This window comes from Octopus bimaculoides, chromosome Z (assembly GCF_046866305.1).
Source record: "Octopus bimaculoides isolate indiv1 chromosome Z, ASM4686630v1, whole genome shotgun sequence".
NCBI lineage: Eukaryota > Metazoa > Mollusca > Cephalopoda > Octopoda > Octopodidae > Octopus > Octopus bimaculoides.
In genome coordinates this window covers 17,707,749-17,728,952 of record NC_142944.1, presented here as the reverse complement: position 1 = coordinate 17,728,952, position 21,204 = coordinate 17,707,749, and the positions used below count along the sequence as shown (strand labels likewise).

The window sequence follows — 21,204 nt, the reverse complement described above, 5'->3', positions numbered from 1 at the left end:
TTAAAAATCATCTCTGGCTAATCGTTCAGAGGACATTGGTGATGACTTGGTGAAGGTTTGTGCTCTCTGAGTGCTCTTGTTCACATTGCTTTCAAATTAATCATGCATTATCTTGTAGCTTTGAGGTTTCAGTGATGCGATTGTTTATTTTTAGAATGACATTGTAGGGTAGGTGGGAAAGGCTGGATCTGGTCAGTTTGAACATGAAACAAGGAGGAATATTTTGGTTGGATATTGACAGTTTAAATGCTAAAGAGTTAAGCCTATTTTGTGGAACCCTGTATATAATAAATTCTGTCAACTTAAACAACTGCAAACCCTCCCTCCACTCTCACCCCACATACAGCAACCAAAATAGATGCTTGATATCAACAAAAATAAAACTGTTTCTTGTGAATTAATTTGATTTAGTTGTGTTTGTTTTGGTTATTTCCAATGTAGATGTGGAAATTGAAAACAAACAAAAAAAAACTGACAAAAAAAACCCCAGACTTCCATCTTAATGAAATAAATATTCTCAGTTATGTTTATCATTTTAGTGTATAACGGCCGAAAAATATTTGTCCAGACACACATAGGTTCATGTGTTGTGGTGGTGGTGGTGGTAGTTGTTAATGTTTCTGTTGATTGATGTGTGCATGTGTGTGCTCTCACATACACAGACGCATTCACATACATACATGCATACATACATACATACATACATACATGTGTGGTTGGTTATTCATATAAGCACATAGAAATATAAAATGGAGCAAATGAAAGCAAAGTATTTTAAGAGATTTTACACACACGTCTACACTTCCAGTGAAGTGTTTCTGTGTGTCCTGTATCTTTGTGTGTGCATACATACATACATACATACATACATACATACACACACACACACACATACATACATAAAACATACATGCATGCATATATATACATGCATACACACACATACACACGTACATAGATACATAGATACACGCATATATACATACATACATACACATATACATACATACATGCATACATAATACATACACACACACACATACATACACACACACACAAGTGTGTGTGCATAAACAATCAGTATGTATGTTGTATATGTATATTCTGTCATAAATATGTGATTCTAATTTTCTCCCATCTGTTGACTTTGTATTAAAATTCCTCATTCAGTTAATTTATTTACATTTTGTCTTCGAGTTCTTTGAAAGAATTTTTTGGAATGTCACAATACCAATCTTTCAAGATTTCAGCCCTGGGCAATATTAACTTTGATTCCTTATCTTTTTCTTTCAATATTTATTTCTTTATTGCCCACAAGGTGCTAAACATAGAGGGGACAAACAAAGACAGACAAAGGGATTAAGTCGATTACATCGACCGCAGTGCGTAACTGGTACTTATTTAATTGACCCCAAAAGGATGAAAGCAAAGTCGACCTCAGTGGAATTTGAACTTAGAATATAGCGGCAGATGAAATACCGCTAAGCATTTCGCCCAGCGTGCTACCGATTCTGCCAGCTCGCCGCCTTTCTCTTTCAATATTCATATCTATTCTGCAGAGTTATATGTATTAAAGACCAGGTTTTCCAATACCAGTCATTATTGTTTCCAGTGGTACCACGGTATACTCACTCTTCAGAACTTCAGCATAAGCAATGTCGTTGCCTTTGACATTGGCAAAGCCTAAAAGCTGCTGTGTTGGGTCACGAGTCGCTTGCATACAAGGCACATCAACCTTTTATCTCTTGAGTAGGAACTTTTGTATGAGAGTTCCATCATAGCGTACCTTGACCTTTTAGCATTCAAACCTGCCATATCCGGCCCAAATATTCTTTCTGTTTTATGTTGAAACCGACCAGGTCGAGCCTCTTGCCCCTACCCTACAATGTAATTCTTAAGATAAGTGCAGGAGTGGCTTTGTGGTACGTAGCTTGCTTACCAACCACATGATTCCGGGTTCAGTCCCACTGCATGGCACTTTGGGCAAGTGTCTTCTACTATAGCCTCGGGCTGACCAAAGCCTTGTGAGTGGATTTGGCTGACAGAAACTGAAAGAAGTGCATCGTATATATGTGTGTATATATATATATATATATATATATATATATATATATATATGTGTGTGTTTGTGTGTCTGTGTTTGTCCCCCTAGCATTGCTTGACAACCGATGCTGGTATGTTTACGTCCCCGTAACTTAGTGGTTTGGCAAAAGAGACCGATAGAATAAGTACTAGGCTTCCAAAGAATAAGTCCTGGGGTCGATTTGCTCGACTAAAGGCGGTGCTCCAGCATGGCTGCAGTCAAATGACTGAAACAAGTAAAAGAGTATAAGCAACCACATCATTGAATTCTAAAAGCTATGAGACAAGAGAGGAGTTTGAATAAATAAGGATTACATTTGACAGAATAATCCGAATGCTAAAAGGTTAATGACATTCTCTCTCTCTCTCTTTTTCCATTGTCCTCTCTCTCTCCTTCTCCTCACCCAGTTTCTCTTTCTGTCACCTGCATTCTATCGACATTCAGTATTCATCACACCTCTAATTTAATGTCAAATCTTGGTACAGGATTTCTTTCCCTTTATAATTTTGGCATTTCCCCTTGTACAAGTTTCACCCCAGTTTTTTTTTTTTTCAATTAAAATGAAGTATAAAATAGTGTGGTTTACATATGTGCAAATATGGTACTTTGGATTTCACTTACTCCAACCCCATCTACATCATCATCATCATCATCGTTAACGCCCGCTTTCCATGCTAGCATGGGTTGGACGATTTGACTGAGGACTGGTGAAACCAGATGGCTACACCAGGCTCCAGTCTAATTTGGCAGAGTTTCTACAGCTGGATGCCCTTCCTAACGCCAACCACTCTGAGAGTGTAGTGGGTACTTTTACGTGCCACCCGCACGAAGGCCAGTCAGGTGGTACTAGCAACGACCACGCTCAAAATGGTGTATAAATGATCTCTGTCAGTTTATAATCATACTGGTCTTTGTAGAGGCCGCTGCTTCTTAACTCCTCGATAACATATTTTCTATACAAGCATCATCAACATGCAGTGTAGACACTGCTCCAGATATGTGCCATTTTTTGTGAATAGAGACCTTGGAAAGGTCCTCCAATAAGGATACGGCAGCTCAGTCTTGTCTAATTATAAGCAAAGAGAATGCAGAAACCGTCTGTTCTTTATTCATGAACAACTCGCAACAATAAACCTTAACTACAAACTTTAACAGTTTTAGGCCTGATAATAAAGGATGATCTCTCATAATGACCACACAGTAACAATATAACCAAATTTATGTCCAAGTATCCTGTTCTTCATAACCAGAAACTACATAAACTCACAACAGCTGCTGATCCATGAGATGGCACAAGTATAACTTGTTTCAGAATATTGCTCACATATCTGAGACGGTACAGCTGTCAGGTCAACACGGTTTGGATGACATTTTAAAATGAGACCATCCTATAGATTAGCAAATATTAACTCACCTAATTCATAACTATTTTGCCTTGGATAAAGTTTTATCTTTTAGGCCCAGCCATATCTGGCCCAAATATTCTCTCTCTGTTTCATGTTCAAAATGGCCAGATTTGGCCTCTCATATCTACTCTACAATCTCATTCTAAATATAAACAATCACATCATTGAAATCTCAAAGCTATGAGATAATGCATGATTAATTCAAAACAATGTGAATAAGTAAGCATTTACAATACAAACAAACAAAAAAAATTGTTCTACATTTTCAGAACAAAAGCTGTTATTTGAGGGAGATTTGATTGGAATTTTTAGTGGGTTGAGTAACGCCATTGAGGTTCTGCTTTCGGTTTGAATAGGAGCTTCTTGGTTCAATAGCCATATTTATTTATTTATTTATTTATATTTATTTTTTATTATTGTTTAACCCTTTAGTTTTTAAATTACTCTGCTTATTTATTCACATTGTTTTTCAATTAATCTTAACTTTGAGATTTCGTGATGTGATTACTCTTTTACTTGTTTCAGTCCTTTGACTGCGGCCATGCTGGAGCACCACCTTTAGTCGAGCAAATCAACCTCAGGACTTATTCTTTGTAAGCCTAGTACTTATTCTATCGGTCTCTTTTGCCAAACTGCTAAGTTACGGGGACGTAAACACACCAGCATCAGTTGTCAAGCGATGTTGGAGGGGGGGACAAACACATACACACAAACATATATATATATATATATATACATATATATACGACGGGCTTCTTTCAGTTTCCATCTACCAAATCCACTCACAAGGCTTTGGTCGGCCCGAGGCTATAGTAGAAGACACTTGCCCAAGGTGCCACGCAGTGGGATTGAACCCGGAACCATGTGGTTCATAAACAAGCTACTTTCCACACAGCCGCTCCTGATTGTTTATTTTTTAGAATGGCATTGTAAGGTAAGTGTGAGACACCAGATCTGAACATAAAACAGAATAATTTGGGCCCCAAATATAGTTGGTTTAAATCATTATTTCTCAACATTTTGTTTTTTTTACCCTGTAGACCCCTTTGTTTCCAGTTTTACTCAGACATATCCCCCTAATCATTTGGTATTTTGAAAAAAATCCTATTATATTTTTAGAATTAAGCATTATTAGTAATTCATCATCACTTCACGTCTACTTTCCATGCTGGCATGGGTTAGACAGTTTGACTGGAACTGGTAAGCTGGAGAGCTGTACCAGATTCTAGTCTGATTTGGCATGGTTTCTACAGCGGGATGTCCTTTATTGCTGACATGTTTTATATGGACCCTGGTTGAGAACCACTGGTTTAAATCCTAAAGGATAATGGTAAAGCGACCTCAGCTGGATTTGAACTCAGAGCATGTTCTAACAGTTGTTAGCATTCATGTGCTGCAAGTTTCTGATTTGGGGATTAACTTCTTCCCTTTCTCCTGTTACCTGTCTCAGAGGTCTTGAAGAATTAAGGGGGTGCATATGGATATCTTTCCCTCATCAACTAAGCAGTTAAAAGTTTTATTGTTGGGTGCTTTTGCTGTTGCTAACCCTCCATTGTTATTGAGAAACATCCATGATTGCCTCAATTTCATTGCTTTACTTCACACACACACACACACACAAAGGTTATATGGTTCTAGGCTCAGTCCTACTTGAGTGGCACCCAGAGCAAGTGTCTTCTACATTAGCACCAAACTGACTAAGGCCTTCTGAGTGGATTTGTTTAATGGAAACTGGAAGAAGCATGTCTTCATGCCTCTCTGTGTGTCCCATCACTGGCGGGGGGCGAGGGGACAATATGGGTTGATTTGTTTGACTAAACCCTTCAAGGTAGTGTGTGCTCCAGTGAGTGAAACAAGTTAAAAGATAAAAGATTTTAATCAATAGCCATTTTATATAGCTAGTTGGAACTGTTTTGTTTTCCCACATACTCAGTGTTTTAATGTTTATGGTAAAAGAAGTGGGGGAGGGGGGCAAAAAGAAATAGAGAGAAAATTGCTTAAGCATAATTTTTTAATACAGCTGTTAAATATTGCATAATTCATGCTTCTTTTAGAAATAATTATTACAATGCTGAAGCAATACTAATGAATGCAATTCTAATAGCCTAGAGAAAAGACATGAATGTCATAATTTTCTATTACAATCTTTCTTTTATTAATAATAATAATAATAATGATGATGATCATGATGATAGTAATAATAATAATAGTAAAGTTGTGCAGGAATTGTGCTGGCTTGAAGAGTGTAGTCGTCGTTAGCTTATATTGCAGTAACACTAGTTTATTGCACATAACGTTCTATACACATGCAATTTCCTTCATCAATAACCAACAACTCTGGGAGTTTTAACGTTTGTTAACCAATAAAATCATTCATCTCTGGTGTCGCTCTCATCTCACTGAGAAAAGCAGACGGAAACGAAAACGACTGAGAAGAAATTTAACATGGGTTGGGGGACAAAAAAAAAAATGGGAAAAAAAGAAAAAATGTAGTTATTGAACTCTGTAGGTTTCCATTGCTGTTCGGGTGTTAGTAATCTTGTTTTCTGAGTTAATTAGGCAAACACTCGGTGAAATCTAATCAATAATGCTTTCCTATCTGCAGAATCAATAGCTTTCTCTCATTTTTCATTAACTGCTGGTATTCTGCCTGTATTTATTACTTCTTCATTTACCTGGCAGCAGATGACCTTATACTCTGCACATGTTCAAACCAAAGAAGGACTCTCTCTCTCTCTTTCTCTCCTTCTCTCTCTCTGTGCATGGCCACTCAACCTTTTTGAAATAGTGACCCAGTCTCCCTCAAATTACATTATACAATCCTAAATATAACACATTAGATCTGTAGTTGGTTCTCAACCTGGGTTCATATGCCCGTTGGCAATACATATAAAATTTTGCTGTTAAAATTTACCTGCAATAAATTGGTTGTACTTTTATCCCCCCCCCCCCCCTACACACACACACACACACACACAATTGCTTGACAACTGATGTTGGTGTGTTTACGTCCCTGTAGCTTAGCGGTTTGGCAAAAGAGAGCAATGAAATAAGTACTAGGCTTACAAAGAATAAGTCCTGGGGTCGATTTCTTTGACTAAAACCCTTTAAGGTAGTGCTCCAGCATGGCCTCAGTCAAATGACTGAAACAAGTAAAACAATACAAGAATACTCTTTTACTTGTTTCAGTCATTTGACTGCGGCCATGCTGGAGCACCGCCTTTAGTTGAGCAAATCAACCCCAGAACTTACTCTTTGTAAGCCTAGTACTTATTCTATCGGTCTCTTTTGCCAAACCACTAAGCTACAACCTAAACACACAAGCATCGGTTCTCAAGCGATGTTGGGTGGACAAACACAGATGCATAAATATACACACACACACATACATATACATATACACATATATATACGACGGGCTTCTTTCAGTTTCCGTCTACCGAATCCACTCACAAGGCTTAGGTCAGCCCGAGACTATAGTAGAAGACACTTGCCCAAGGTGCCACACAGTGGGACTGAACCCAGAACCATATGGTTCGTAAGCAAGCTACTTACCACACAGCCACTCCTACGCCTATGTTTAATCAAGGTTGACTTAAGATTAAATAAATAAACAATGTTGACAACACTGAGGGATCTCCATCATGGTCACTCAATGTGCTAAAAACACCAGCTAAAACCTTATGTTATTACAAAAGAATGACACTGTGTTTCTGGTCCCTTTGTCACAAAAAATGATGAAACAGCTACAATCAGTCCAATTTTGACTATAGGCCTACCAGATCAGAGACAGCCTAGGGCTAAATAATTCACTTTGTTTCTGTCTTTTATTTGTTTCAATCATTAGCCTGTGACCATACTGGGGCACCACCTTGAAGAATTTTTAGTTGAATGTATCAACCTCAGTACTTATTTTGTTCTTTCTTTTTTTTTTTAAAGCCTGGTATTTATTCTATCAGTCTCTTTTGTTGAACTGCTTAGTTATGGTAGACATAAATACACTAATACCAGCTGTCAAGCAGTGTTGGGGGACAAACTCAGACACAAAGACAGATATGTGTGCGCACACACACACACAGCAAGCTCCTTTCAGTTTCCATCTACCAAATCCACTCAGAAGGTCTTGGTCAGATTGAGGTTATAGTAGAAGACATTTGCCCAAGGTGCCCCACAGTGGGACTGAATCCAGAATCATGTGGTTGGGGAGCAAGCTTCTTTATTTTATAAAATTTGCCACAAGGGCAGTACAAAGATAGAAGCCTGTAGGCTGGACATAGACAAAATGAGATGAATGAAAACATGATAAGATGAAAAAGATGAGAGGGATGTCGGTGCTCACCGACCAAGAAGCCCTCAATTTCAATTTTTCCTTTACATCAAAATTATTAGTACAAAAATCAAAAATCAATACAATCATTGATTTTAAAAATCAAGATCAATCCTCTTCATCGGAGCCCCCAAGCAAGTTGACTTGCCGCTTGCAGACAACTCTGCACTGACAAGTCAGGGCCCGTGAAAAGGAATGTAAAATCTTTCTTGTTAAAGGTTGCCATGACCCTTGACAAAACTCTATGTTGTATTACCTCTGCAGCTACCCGTGGAGGCCATATTGGACTGCCTGTGCATTCCGAGTACCTACGGTCTCGGTCGCCCAGGTTGTCCAAATAGATCTTTTATTTCAATGAAATGTAAGGTCTGCGGAACCTTGAACATTACAAGAATGAAGAAGAAGAGCCATGCAAAAGCAACATAGGTGCTGCTGCCGCCGATGCGTCTAAATGGCTCTAACTGAAGAAGTGATCTGCTATACGGAGTTAGTAGAAAGCCACTCGGACACAGCATGCTTAGGGCTTCATTAATCTAGATTGGGTCATCTAGATGAGGGTGCATTGGTGCAAGACCTAAAACACTCAATAATCTCAGGGTACAACTTTGACATTGCGTCTAAATATTGGACACCTCTGCAGACGTATGCGGTAATAATAATAAGTATCTTAATTGATTTTTCAGTTTATTTTGTTAACATTGCGTTTATGCGCAAAGGGAGAGAGAGGGAGAAAAAGAGAGAGAGAGGGAGAGAAACACGACCACATTTGTGCTTGTAATACATTGTATCCTCTGTTATTTGAGCAAAAGAATGGATGGGATGGGATGGGATGGGATGGTTTAGGTGGTTTTTGAAATTTGAAGAACACCAACTCAGTTTCATGAAATTTTGATAATTGTATATTCTGTTGGAAATAAGTGTATTTTGCAGCTGTATGCTCTTCTTCTTCTGCACCAATCACTTTACTGTGAGGAGTGGGTGTAGGATTGGTGCCTTGTGTTTGCTAAGTAGACTGGGATGAGTTGAGGAATGTTACTGTATTAAGAGTATTTCCTATGCTCATATTTTAGCAGATAACTTTGGTTCTATGCTGTTCAACAAAAATATTAACGATAATACTGGTGATAATAAAAGTAGTAGTAGTAGTAATGATGATGATGATGATGATGGTAGTTATAATAATATCCTGCTTATGAGGAGAAACCAGAACAGTGATAAGGATTTCTGATATTGTAACAAGGAAGTATGTATTGTAATATTTTTCTGGGAAAAAGTCAATTAGAATATGTATTTTATTTCTTAAGATAATCTCAGATAGGGTGGGGGTTGGTGGTGAGGGTTTCAGAATCGGTCATGTCATCATCATTGCCATTGTCATCATTATCATAATCATTTTCATGTCCACTTTTCCATGCTTCCATGCTTGCATGGGTGGGACAGAGTTTATTGAGGCAGATTTCTTTTCTTCATGTTGCCAGCCCATACCTATTTCCAAGCAAGGTAATATTTCCCCCATGGACAGGCAAGTTCTTTCAGAATATTGGAAAATGAATGACATTCAGTTGTAACAACTATGTTTGTTGTTGTTGGCACTCCGTCACTTACGACGTCGAGGGTTCCAGTTGATCCGATCAACGGAATAGCCTGCTCGTGAAATTAACTTGCAAGTGGCTGAGCATTCCACAGACACGTGTACCCTTAACGTAGTTCTCAGGGATATTCAGCGTGACACAGTGTGACAAGGCTGACCTTTTGAATTACAGGCACAACAGAAACAGGAAGTAAGAGTGAGAGAAAGTTATGGTGAAAGAGTACAGCAGGGTTCGCCACCATCCCCTGCCGGAGCCTCATGGAGCTTTAGGTGTTTTCGCTCAATAAACACTCACAACGCCCGGTCTGGGAATCGAAACCTCGATCCTATGACTGCGAGTCTGCTGCCCTAACCACTGGGCCATTGCACCTCCACTGTAACATCTATGTAGACACACAATAATACACACACACAAGCATACATGTGCACAGATACTCGGTTTCTTTCAGTTTCTTATTTCTTTATTGCCCACAAGGGGCTAAACATAGAGGGGACAGACAAAGGGATTAAGTCAATTACATTGACTCCTCTATGCAGCTGGTACTTAATTTATCAACCTCGAAAGGATGAAAGGCAAAGTCGACCTCGGCGGAATTTGAACTCAGAATGTAATGGCAGACGAAATACCGCTAAGCATTTCGCCCGGCGTGCTAACGTTTCTACCAGCTCACCGCCTTCAAACAGTTTCTGTCTAGCAAATCCACTTTACAAGGTTTTGGTCAGCCCGAGGCTATAGGAGAAAACACTTGCCCAAGGTGCTACACGGTGGGACTGAACCCAGAACCATGTGGTTGGGAAGCAAAGTTCTTAACCACACAGCTCACAGCTTTGCCTACACCTAGTGGTCTTAAATTCAAAGTATAGATGATCAGTGTTAAATGCCAGAAGTAATGCTACATATCAGTCATGTGAAAGATAAAATGATGACAAGCCTAAGCAGGACTGGTGTCTGTCATGTGAAAGATAAGATGATGATAATCCAAACCAGGATTGATTTAAGTTACTTCAAGTGGTCCTTACACTTATCAATGAACTTCTCTCACTTGGGTCTTCCTGGGTCAGAGAAACACAAGGATTATGTATCTGAAAGAGAGAGAGAGAGACAACTGGTTGCAGAGGTCAAAAACGTCAATGATATTATAGCTTGAGTACTTCAATGGGAGCTCTGCTTCATTTGTAGGATAGAGGAGTGACCATTAGCTCCTTGTTGAGTTCAACCTCACTTGTAGATGGGTATTTTTTTACTGTCAGGGTGCCCAATTACCCTCCAATACATCAGGGTAAGACCATAGAAGTTAGCATTGCTGGTTTTAGCTGTTGATAGCTTGATCATGAAACAGGTAGAATTAGTTTATATCATTAACAGTAGCAAATCATTTTATTATCTGATTTCATACAAAATTAAAAAACAAAATAATTATGAGGCATAAATAATTCATTGATTAATCTCAAAAGCTGTATTATCTGGATTGCCAAGAAAGCTAGTGTAGCTGATGTTTTTTAAGTCTCTCTCTCCCTCCCTCTCTCTCTCTCTCTCTCTCTCTCTCTCTCTCTCTCTCTCTCTTTCCCTCCTCCTCTCTCTCTCTCTCTCTCTCTCTCTTTCTCTCTCTCTCTTTCCCTCCTCCTCTCTCTCTCTCTCTCTCTCTCTCTCTCTCTCTCTCTTCTCTCTCTCTATCTCTCTCTCTCTCTACATAAGATGTCTTCTGGCAGAGATGATCCATCCATTTATTATCCATATGGACCTTTTATCTTCTATTTGTTTTGACATTAGACTGTGGCCATGCTGGGGCACTGCCCTGAAGAATTTTTAGTTGAATGAATTGACCCACTACTTTTTTTTTAGCTTGACACTTATTCTATAGTTCTCTTTTGTCAAACTGCCAAGTTTCAGGGGCGTAAATACATCAGCACCGATTGTTGTAGAGGATCCAAAGTTTTTTTTTTTGTTGGATAACATCACTACATCATATATCCTTGATCCTCTATCGAGTTCCCTTCTTAAAATTGGATTTACTTTATATCCTTGGTTATTTTTTGCTATTTTCATTTCTATTCTTCACATTATTGGTATGCTAACTGATGCTTCTAATTAACCCTTTTGCTGTAGAAATCAGATATACCAAATTGAAATTTAATTACCTTTAATAGGCGCAAGAGTGGCTGTGTGGTAAGTAGCTTGCTTACCAACCACATGGTTCCGGGTTCAGTCCCACTGCGTGGCACTTTGAGCAAGTGTCTTCTACTATAGCCTTGGGTCGACCAAAGCCTTGTGAGTGGATTTGGTAGACAAAAACTGAAAGAATCCTGTCTTATATATATATATATATATACATATATATATATATATATATATGTATGTGCGTGTATATGTTTGTGTGTCTGTGTTTGTCCCCCCAACATCGCTTGACAACCGATGATGGTGTGTTTGCGTCCCCGTAACTTAGCGGTTCGGGAAAAAGAGACCGATAGCTTGACTAAAGGCGGTGCTCCAGTATGGCCGCAGTCAAATGACTGAAACAAATAAAAGAGAGTAAAAGAGTTTAACTGTGGAAGGCAGTTTAATATATGAGTCTGCTTTTCGTTGAGGAATGCCATGTTTGAGACTATTTATTTATGTTTCGATATGTCAAGTTCATTGAAGCAATGTGACTTACGGAAAATAACACTTTCTGTTTTTTTTAGTAGCTATTTAACATCATTATTGGAATAAACAAGAAATTTAATTTCACAGTTAACGAGCTAAACATACTTCTATATTGATATGACACAATCTTAAACTTCCTATACTTCTACAGTCAGACATCTCACCACCACCACCACCACATCACCAACCATTCTTTAGGAACACACGAGTTCTATGTGCAGATAGTATCATGCAATAGTGACACGACACCATAATATCCTCCAAAAGCACCAAAATATCTACACATCTTTAAGAAAATCTACTTGCAATACATCACACCGGTGCTACTTTTGAATAATGTAGCCAAAACTGTCAAAAAATCTTACAATTGATATGTTTTGTAATCTCTAAGGATATCACATAAATAACTACTACTAACTTAGCTGTAAATCTTTTATCTCACATCTTTCTGAATAAAGAACCATCAGTTGTTTGGAACATGGACATGGTCACATATGTAATTCACGTACTTATAAAGTACACACTTATGACAAATATACATGCATGCAGGTTTGCTTGCATGCACACATCCATCCATCCATCCATCCATACATACATACATACATACATACATACATACATACATACATACATACATACATACATACATACATACATACATGCATTACATATAAATATTTGTATGACTTCCTTGACTTTTAAGGTCTGCTCGCTAAATAATATACTGTCTGTTGTCATGACTTGAATGCTAAACCATTTGTGTAATTATTATTATTATTATTATTACACATGGTTCTGGGTTTAGTCCCACTGCGTGGCATCTTGGGCAAGTGTCTTCTACTATAGCCTCGGGCCGACCAAAGCCTTGTGAGTGGATTTGGTAAACGGAAACTGAAAGAAGCCTGTCGTATATATATATATATATGTGTGTGTGTCTGTGTTTGTGTATCTGTGTTTGTCCCCTAGCATTGCTTGAGAACCGACGCTGGTGTGTTTATGTCCCCGTAACTTAGCGGTTCAGCAAAAGAGACCGATAGAATAAGTACTAGGCTTACAAAGAATAAGTCCCGGGGTCGATTTGCTCGACTAAAGGCCGTGCTCCAGCATGGCCGCAGTCAAATGACTGAAACAAGTAAAAGAGTAAAAAAAAAAAAATTATTTCATTTTTGGGTTTGGTTTGCAGGATTCTTTATGTGATTTCTTGTGTTGAAGCATATTTTGTTGTGTTTGAGGAGAGTCATTCTCTTTTAGTGCCTTATTATTTAACTCACTCACCGGTATCCACTCATTTACTTATTTATTTTTTCTAAAATTTTTGTTGTGTCTTGCAACCTTTTCAATAGTCATTATTATTATTATTGTTGTTATTATTATTATTATTATTATTATTATTATTATTATTATTATTATTATTATTGTTGGGGTTTTTTTTGTCTTCTTAGGAACCCTCCATCCGTATGATAAATAACCAACCCATGAAAACAGCCCTTGAGTTTGATCTGCCCATAAAGAAAGGCTATAAAACAAAGGACCTGATTGATGGAATCTGCAAAGAATTTGGACTAAATGGTAATTTGCAATATATTTACATTGGTTTCAAATATTGGCACCAAGTCAGTAAGTTTGGGGGAAGGTGGGTAAGTTGATTACATTGACTTCCCCAATGTCCGAATGGTACTTATTTTATCAATCCCAAAAAGGATGCAAAGCAAGCCAGCCTCAGCAGAATTTGAACTCAGAGTGTAAAGCTAGATGAAATGCCACTAAGATTTTTGCCCGGCATGCTAATGATTCTGCCATCTTGCTGCCTTGAATATACATCAATATTGTAAAGAGATGATTACAGTAGGTTGGTAGGTAGAGATACTGAACTATTTATTAACCCTTTTGTTACTGTATTTATTTTGAGATGCTCTGTGTTTCTTTCAATTACTTTGAATATAACAAAGAATTTAGTAAAATAACTTAGTTATCATTCAGCTAGTGTTAGGAACATAAATTGTGACTAAGGTTTGATGGAAGATTTCAATTCAAAACTTCTGAAAACAAGACATTTGTACTACAGAGCCAGAGCCGGTTTCAGCCGGGTTGGTAACAAAAGGGTTAAAGGCAATCGTGGGTTAAAATTCTGTCACTGGTTGTTGTCTGATTATATCCATACAAATAGAGATAATTAAAACTATTTTAGTGATATTATTTAGTCGTTATTGTTGTCATTAATTATCTCCAGCCACCTCGGTCATGGAGATTGTTGGAGATTTGGAGAACATCTCTGCTTTTCATCCTTCTGGAATTAATGAGATAAATTGATTAATAGTCAATCATCAATTACTGTGACTGATATAACCACCTATGCCAGTGCTTTCTCAACCATTTTTTTGCCTAAGGACCCTCTTTGATTTCTATTTTACTTGGATGGACCCTGACGGTCATTCAATATTTAAAAAACAATATTTTATTTAATCAACTCTTTGCCATTCATGTTACTCTGTCAAATGTAATGCTTATTTATTCATATTGTTTTGAATAAATCATGTACTATCTCAGCTTTACTCTCTTTTACTCTCTCTTTACTTGTTTCAGTCATTTGACTGCGGCCATGCTGGAGCACTGCCTTTTAGTCGAGCAAATCAACCCCAGGACTTACTCTTTGTAAGCCTAGTACTTATTCTATCGGTCTCTTTTGCCGAACTGCTAAACACACCAACATTGGTTGTCAAGCAACGTTGGGGGGACAAACACAGACACACAAACATATGCACACACATACATGTATATATACATATATACGATGGGCTTCTTTCAGTTTCCGTCTACCAAATCCACTCACAAGGCTTTGGTCGGCCCAAGGCTATAGTAGAAGACACTTGCCCAAGGTGCCACGCAGTGGGACTGAACCCGGAACCATGTGGTTGGTAAGCAAGCTACTTACCACACAGCCACTCCTAATTTTCGTAACATGTTTGTTTATTTTTGGAAGGACATTGTAGGGTAGGTATGAGAGGTTTGATCTGGCCGGTATGAACATAAAACAGGTAGAATATTTTGGGCGGATATGGTTGGTTTAAATGATAAAGAATTAAATATTATTAGGAATTAAAGAAAACTGCTAAAATATTTTGTGTATTCAGATAAATTTTAACAGCAAAATCTTATATGGATCCCAGTTGAGAGTTATTAACTTATAACCTCTTCTCCAAAAATGCAAAGTCTTGTGCATATGTTGGAATTCACTATAATATTTATTCTATATGCAGGTGAAAATGCCACAGTAGCACAAAATATAATAGCATAGGATTATCCAAGAGTCATGACTCAGATGCAGCCCAGCCTCTTAGAGTCTAAGGAGTTAAGGCTTCAGGTGTTTGCATTAGGAGGTGGAGTGCTTCCTCTCTGAAGACCTTCTGCTCTTCAGCTCTCCCTAGAGATTTTTTTATTACTTTCAGGCATTTCAGGACTCATAATAAGTGATGTGTATTAAATGGTTAGGGAACAAGCTTCTTACCCCATAGCCAGGCCTATGCCTGTTTAATAACATTCCATCCAACTTTACATTCTAAGTTCAAATTCCACTATGGTCAGCTTTGCCTTTCATCCTTTTGGGTTTGATAAAATAAGTACCAGTTAAGTACTAGGGTCAATGTAATCAACTTAACCCCTCCGCCGAAATTGCTGGCCTTGTGCCAAAATTTGAAACCATTATTAAGCTCGTTTTCAGCATGAATTTTGATGGAAAGTTTTTCATTTACATCGCTTTGAAGTAAGAAGTTTATATCATACAACTAGGGACTGTCTCAGGTGGGTTGGATTCAAAATGGTTAGGTGGTGTTAAATAGTTAACGGAATGAGATGGGGGTGGGGGAGATCCAAAAATATTTTATTCAACATTTCAGGCCAATTTCTGCTTAAGGAGCTATCAAGCAATAGTAACACAGCCATCATCAACAAAGCCATCGCCAATAATAATAATAATAATAATAATAATAATAATAGATGCCCTGATGCAATACCAGGCACTGGCTCTCGCTGCTTTTGATCTTAACTAATTAAAAAATGGGCTACAGCAAATACTCTGCTCAATACCAGATTTGCTTGTCAGTTGTTTGACCGTAACCAGTTGAGTGGCTGATGATATGTGCATCTCTGATCACGAGTGGGGGAGCATCGTAGCCATGTGTTGAGAGGAATTCTTTGGGGTTTGGATAATTCACCTTTGGAAAAATGGGTGTTTTGTTCATCATCCATAAACAATCCCTATTCAGGGATCTTTTGAGTGAGATGTGCTACTTGACTTGAAGGAATATTCTAACTGGGCCCCACCTGCAAGGTCATGCAAGCACATATGGTTGTGATGCATGTGCCTGGTGTACCATTATCAGACTGGTAGTCATGATGGGTATATTGGGCTTTGTATATTTTACCCCAGTGTCACTTTCATGGCATGCACTGCTCTCCCACTCAAAAATAATAATGATAATAATAATAATTTCCCCAAGATATCTGACGAAGGCTGGAGGGTATATCTGCCGAAACGTGTTAACAACAAACAAGATGATGACAAATATCCGTTGAATGTAAACAATGTAAATATTGTACTTATTTTATTGACACTGAATGACACATTAACACTGCTGCTTTCACACATACCATCATCATCAACAATCAAGTAACTACCCAACTGTTATCACAAACATCAATAGTCTCTAGAAAATTTTTGTTTAAAAATGCTTGTGTTTGTATTTGTTTTATCTTTCTTCTGCAGACAATTCAGTAAAACTTTGGGAGTTCATCAATCCAGACATTGGAACCAGAACATGGAAAGGCTGCAAAGATGTTGTTCCTGTTGCTATGGATCAAAAGTTTATCATCAATGAAGACAAATTTGAAGTGTTGATGGAAAATGGAAGCAATCTTCCAAAACTTGTCAAGGAACTAGTATATACTGTTGGTTAAAAATTTTGATTCTTCATGAATATCAACCAAACAGAAAATATTGATTGTTTGTGAAATAAAATTGTTTCCTTTGATTATAATAAATAAATATATATATATATTGTTTGTTTAGTGCTCATCTTTCCATAATAATGTGATGGGAACCTATTTGAGGCAAGATTTTACGACCAGATACTCTTCTTGCCACCAACTACATTTTCAGGTTTTGTTTTTAAATTTATTTTTTATTTCATAGGCTTTCAAAAGAACAGTGCCACAAGTCATAATTTCAATAAGAAATGTGTACATCATATCACTGTTTTACTCAGCTAGTGACATGTGGTACTGTAAAAAGTCACACCAGCAGTGACCAGCAAGAATGCCAGATGCATTTCAGCCTTTTTAGGTCTTATCAGTGATGTGTATTCACAGCCAGCTTCTCTACCTGTAAGAGAATTTGTTGCCTTTCATATAAGAAACGATGACTAAAACATTCACTGATGTTGTGAACAGCCACCTGGCTGAATAAAAATTCTGTGCATGCAACCGAGGCAGTATTAAATTAAAATAACCATCTAAGGCAACCTCGTCTCCTTTCAATATTTTGAGTTTTTTAACACAGTGTGTCCATGAGAATTATTATTTTAGGATGAATACATCAGTAACTGGCCTATTAATGGTGTACGAGGTATAGTGAAAAGTATCCAACCTTGATTTGTTTTGCACAAAATTTTAATACTTTAATAAAATCTGCATGGGTATTATGTGGCCGTGTCCTACCTGAACATGCTCAAAAATTTTTGTGTCTGTAGGTTGCGCCATTTGCCTGCAATAACTTGCTGAGTACAGACGTGAAGAGTATGCTGTGTGATTTTTCGTTTTGAATCAAGAAGACCGAGTGCATTGAGGGAAAATACTGTAACAATTTCTATCAAAAACTTGGTGATACACAAGCCCAGACTACCAAGAAGATTCAGAAGGCCTTTGGAGATGATGCTTTGGGAAAAACACAAATAAAGGAGTAGTACAACTGGTTCAAAGATGGCTGCACCTCAGTGGACAGTGAGCCACATTGTGGCAGACCATTGACTAGCAGAAATGATGAAATGATTTCAAAGGTTTGCGGAATAGCTTATGAAGACTGTCATGTGAGACTATTGAGGAGATTGTTGCCAAAGTTGGAATCAGCCATGGGTTAGTTCAGTTCAGTCAGTTTATTCCACCCACAACGTCTAAGAATTCCTCATCAAACAAAACACACCACTTGTTCATCAGGCTTCCTACTTCTCAGACTTGGCTCCATGTGACTTTTGGCTATTCCCAAAGCTCAAAAAAATCACTCAGAGGGAGATTTGAGTCAACAGAAGACATTAAGCAAAATTTGACAGCACAGCTCTACAACATCCCAATAAGTGATTCTCAAAACTGTTTCCAGTAGTGGCAAGAACATTGGCAGAAGTGTGTAGACTCCTAAGGTCAATACTTTGAAGAAGACTAAATCAAAAATAGTGAGTTTTTTAATATTACTTGCTTTTTGGCCAAAGGTCAGGTGTGTTTTGACTATTATCATCATTATCATCGTTTAACGTCCGCTTTCCATGCTAGCATGGGTTGGACGATTTGACTGCGGACTGGTGAAACCAGATGGCTATACCAGGCTCCAATCTGATTTGGCAGAGTTTCTGCAGCTGGATGTCCTTCCTAATGCCAACCACTCCGAGAGTGTAGTGGGTGCTTTTACGTGCCACTGGCACGAAGGCCAGTCAGGCGGTACTGGCAACGGCCACGCTCAAAATGGTGTATTTTACGTGCCACCTGCACAGGAGCCAGTCCAGCGGCACTGGCAATGATCTTGCTCGAATGACTTTTCATGTGCCACCAGCACAAGTGCCAGGAAGGCGACGCTGGTAATGATCACGCTCAAACCACCTCGTATATACATTAAGTACAGTAGATAGGTAGTGGACTGGTTACAGGAGTTTAAAAATGAAAGTGAAAGTGAAAATAAGTCAAGATGAAAATATTAGTGTCACAGAAGAGAAAGTAAAAAGGATGCTTAAAAAGATACCTAACTGAAAAGCTACAGACACAATGGTATTCTGGGAATCTGACTTAAAATCTCACAGGCATACAACTATTTCTTACTGATTGTTGAGAAAACGGAGCATTGGCATTACAAAAGAAAGGATAGTGTTAATACAGAAAAATAAAAGGATTAAAAAGGAAGAGAAAATCATTAAGGCACAAGAGTGGCTGTGTGGTAAGTAGCTTGCTTACCAACCACATGGTTCTGGATTCAGTCCCACTGCATGGCACCTTGGGCAAGTGTCTTCTACTATAGCCTTGGGAGTGGATTTGGTAGACGGAAACTGAAAGAAGCCCGTCGTATATATATGTGTTCGTGTGTCTGTGTTTAACAACCGATGCTGGTGTGTTTGTGTCCCTGTAACCTAGCAGTTCGGCAAAAGAGACCGATAGAATAAGTACTAGGCTTACAAAGAATAAGTCCCTGGGTTGATTTGCTTGACTAAAGGCGGTGCTCCAGCATGGCCGAAGTCAAATTACTGAAACGAGTAAGAATGAGATGCCTACTATATACTTACATTACTCTGGGTATTGCTAAGGGACCGTATAGCTGGTGAACTGTATAGCTTTCTGGAGAAAGAGAATTTAGTTAGTGATATCTCCCTTTCTAATACAAGACACCGTTCTGTTCCTCAATACTACCCAACTCCAGTTGAGTGGGGTGAGGTCTTGTCTTCTACTATAGCCCGAGGCTATAGTAGAAGATACTTGCCCAAGGTGCCACACAGTGGGACTGAACCCAGAACCATGTGGTTGGTAAGCAAGCTACTTACCACAGAGCCACTCCCATATCTTAATGATTTTCTCTTCCTTTTTTATCCTTTTATTCTTCTGTATTAACACCATTCTTTCTTTTGTAATGCTAATGCTCCATTTTCTCAACAATCAGTAAGAAACAGGATAGTGGGGTCTCACTGCTACTGGTGCCATGTAAAAAGCACCCAGTGCACTCAATAAAGAGCGTTGGCATTAGGAAGGCCGGATCTTGTTCAAAACGTGGGCACCAGTATTTTCTTAACGAAACACTTTGAAACTTGGGACACTGGTAGAATGTGTCATATAAAACATCTTTTTCTCTTAGTCTTCTTAACAAAAAAACGTACATCGCAAGTTATTTCATGTTAAAGTTGTTGTATTTCTGTAATTTCAACCAATGACTGATGTCCATTCAGCCGAAGACATTAACTGCTGACTATGTAAACAAACGATTCTCGCGGTGATAAAATTATTATTTCCTTGTCAAAAAATGGCTGAAGCATATTGGCAGTAGCTAATAAACCTTTCTATTATAGGCACAAGGCATGGTTTTTGAGGGAAGGAGCAAGTCGGTTAGGGTTAGGGAAAACGAACACACGTGTGTTGCCTCTGCAAAATGTCAGAAGTAATGGAGATTAAATTAGGAGTAAGTGTAAACAGCTGAATACTTGTCAGTGATTGGTTGAAATTATCGAAATAAGACAATTTTTTACATGAAATAAATTCGAATACAAAAATTTATTTCTGTTCTATAACACAAAATAGATAAGTATACGAAGTTTGAAAGTCTTTCGGTACCAAAAACACTACATAAAACATAAATGAAAACTGGTGCCCCCGTTTTGAACAAGATCCGGAAGGCCTGACTGTAGAGCTTGCTGTAATCTTCTCACTTTGCTGTTCCTGTGAAACTGTCCAACTCTTGCCAGCATGGAAGATGGACATTATGTGATAGTGATGATGATGATGATGATGATGATGATCAAAAGTATGCAGAGAAAAGACAAGGAGAATCGTTGGTCTGTTGTATATTGGTAGCATGATACTAAGCGAAATACAAGATAAAGAACTTAGCTGTTGGTTGGATAATCTACAAGCAAACCCAATAACATTCCACACTTGTTGGCTTTTGGGGTGTCTTATGACATTCAGTGTCCAGAAATGTTTAATAGAATCGTTAGCACGACGGGTGAAATGCTTAGCGGTATTTCGTCTGCCGTTACATTCTGAGCTCAAATTCTGCCGAGGTCGACTTTGACTTTCATCCTTTCGGGGGTTCGATAAATTAAGTACCAGTTACACACTGGGGTCGATGTAATCGGCTTAATCCCTTTGTCTGTCATTGTTTGTCCCCTCTATGTTTAGCCCCTTGTGGGCAAA

The 21,204-nt window shown here is 38.2% G+C and overlaps 1 protein-coding gene across 2 annotated transcripts in view; it reads left to right on the top strand.

The window, feature by feature from the left end:
• LOC106875567 (leucine--tRNA ligase, cytoplasmic) overlaps positions 1-17,099 on the top strand; it is a 201,144-nt gene extending 184,045 nt beyond the window's left edge. Inside the window, exons 30-31 of one of the 2 annotated variants that reach the window (XM_089365507.1) lie at positions 13,494-13,620; positions 16,814-17,099. In XM_089365507.1, the coding sequence (XP_089221633.1) occupies positions 13,494-13,620; positions 16,814-17,004 (318 nt within the window). In that variant the 3' untranslated portion in view covers positions 17,005-17,099. Of the gene's footprint in view, positions 1-4,014; positions 4,102-13,493; positions 13,621-16,813 lie in introns of those variants that run through there. The other variant, XM_089365508.1, reaches the window with a different exon arrangement.
• The last annotated feature ends 4,105 nt before the right edge of the window (positions 17,100-21,204 follow it).